This window comes from Candoia aspera, chromosome 4, assembly GCF_035149785.1.
Source record: "Candoia aspera isolate rCanAsp1 chromosome 4, rCanAsp1.hap2, whole genome shotgun sequence".
Lineage (NCBI taxonomy): Eukaryota > Metazoa > Chordata > Lepidosauria > Squamata > Boidae > Candoia > Candoia aspera.
In genome coordinates this window covers 1,488,167-1,490,032 of record NC_086156.1, presented here as the reverse complement: position 1 = coordinate 1,490,032, position 1,866 = coordinate 1,488,167, and the positions used below count along the sequence as shown (strand labels likewise).

General features: G+C 69.1%; 1 protein-coding gene across 1 annotated transcript; it reads right to left on the bottom strand.

Moving 5' to 3' along the window:
• Window positions 1-389: 389 nt before the first annotated feature.
• LOC134497542 (cyclin-dependent kinase 5 activator 1-like) lies at window positions 390-1,337 on the bottom strand. Its single transcript, XM_063303245.1, has one exon. The coding sequence runs from the start codon at window positions 1,335-1,337 to the stop codon at window positions 390-392; it is 948 nt and encodes a 315-aa protein (XP_063159315.1).
• Window positions 1,338-1,866: the final 529 nt, after the last annotated feature.

The following is a 1,866-nucleotide window of genomic DNA, read 5'->3' as shown; positions in this document are numbered from 1 at the left end:
CTTCTCTCCAAATACTCTTTTTCAATTTTTGCTTGTTGGTTGGTTGGTTGGTTTTGGCAGCATGACGAAGAAGAAAAGGAACCAGCTATTTAAACAGTAGGACTAAGAAATGGGGGAGGCCCTTTAAACGCTAGGGGCCTTTCAGAAGCCAAGCCCCCCGTTGGGGGTCCCCTTCCCCTCGGCTTTAGCTAAAGGAGGGGAAAATATGAAACTCCTTGCATCTGCATCCCTCCTCCACCCCGTCGACTCCCTGAATTCCGAGCCACACCGTCCTTGTCTCAGGGCACCGTCTCTGTTGGCCAATGGCCCACCAGTCCCTGGGGCTCCCGATTCCAGGCCAGGTCCCCAGGAGCCGCAGAGAACCTGGGCAGATGTGAAGCAGCAGCCAGTCACCGGTCCAAGACGCGGGCAAAGTCCTCGGGGGCGGCGTTGCCTTCGTTTTTGAGGTCCGCAAAGACCTGAGTAAAGTAGTGTGGGTCTGCGTTGATCCGGAGCATCCTGGCGCTCATGGCGTTGATGATGCGCAGGCAGCGGTTCCAGAAGACGTCCTTGGAGGCCTCCACCAGGAAGGGCTTCAGTGGGTAGGAGATCTCGTTGCCCATGTAGGAGTAGGACAGGTAGAGGCAGGTGAGCAGGGCCGCCTGGAGCTCCTGCTCGCTGGCCACCAGGTCCCCGTCGATCATCTCCCGGCACAGCAGGTAGACGAAGACCACGTTGGCGGGCGTGACGAAGGCCTGGTCCTGCCAGCCCTGCAGCAGCAGGGAGCGGTCCACACTGCGCAGCCACAGGATGGGCTCGGTGGGTGAGAGCTGCTTCAGGCGGTAGCAGCGCCGGCACAGGAACTCGCCCAGGCACTTCAGCAGCTCGCTGGTGGAGGCCTGGACAATCACCCGCCGGGGGGAGGCGGCAGTGGTGGTGCCCCCCAGGCCGGGCTTCAGCAAGGCAGCGGCTGAGCCGGCAGCGGCGGAGGGGCCCTTGGTGCCGAGGGGGGCCAGGGGCTGCCCGCCGTCCTCGTAGCCAGAGAGGTTGGCGCAGGAGAGGGACTTCTGAGCATTCTCGTGGTTGAGGTGGGCCACCTCCTTGCCCAGTGGGTAGTTCTTGCTGGGGAGGGCCGAGCCCTTGGCCCGGGCACCCCGCTTCTTGGTGGAGGCCACCAGCCGCTTCCAGGTCAGGGCTGGGATGAACATGGAGGGCCGCTTCAGGGTCTTGTCAGCCTTCTGCCCGCCGCCTTTGGCGCTGGGCAGACCGGGGTAGTGGGCCAGCGAGCTGGTTGAGCCCTCCTCGGGCAGGCTGGCTTTCCCCCCGCCGCCGGGAGAGAGCGACAGCACGGTGCCCATGGCGGGGGCGGGCACGGGGGGCAACCCGGGGCCGCCCCCCCCTCCAGCCCCCTAGGCGGCAGCGGCGGCGGTTCTCGGGCCGGGGAGCCGCAAGGACGGCCCTGTCGAGCCGCCCCTGCCCGGTGGAGCGTCCGCTCAGCACTCCGGCCGCCGGAGCCCGGTGGCGCTGCCTGCAGGGCGCGCGGCTGGCGGGTCGGCCTCGTCCCGCATGGCGAAGAGGGGGCGCCGCCGGGCCAGGAGCGCCGGCTCAGCCAGGGGGTCGCGCGCCTCCGCCGCGGCAACTTTGGGCGACGACCCCGGCCCGACCCGCGTCGCCTCCGGAGCGCCCGGCCCGCGGCCGCCGATCAGGGCTCCCCGGCCGCCCCCCGAGGGCGGCTGGGCGGCATGGCGGAAGGAAGGCAGCGCGTCCGTCCGTCGGGCGCCCGCGGGCCGCTAGGCTCGGCGCGGCGGCGGCGGCGGCGGCGAAGCAGGGGCGGTCTCAGCCAGCCGGGCCGGCGGGCTCTCGGGCGCGCTGGTCCGGGGGGGCCAC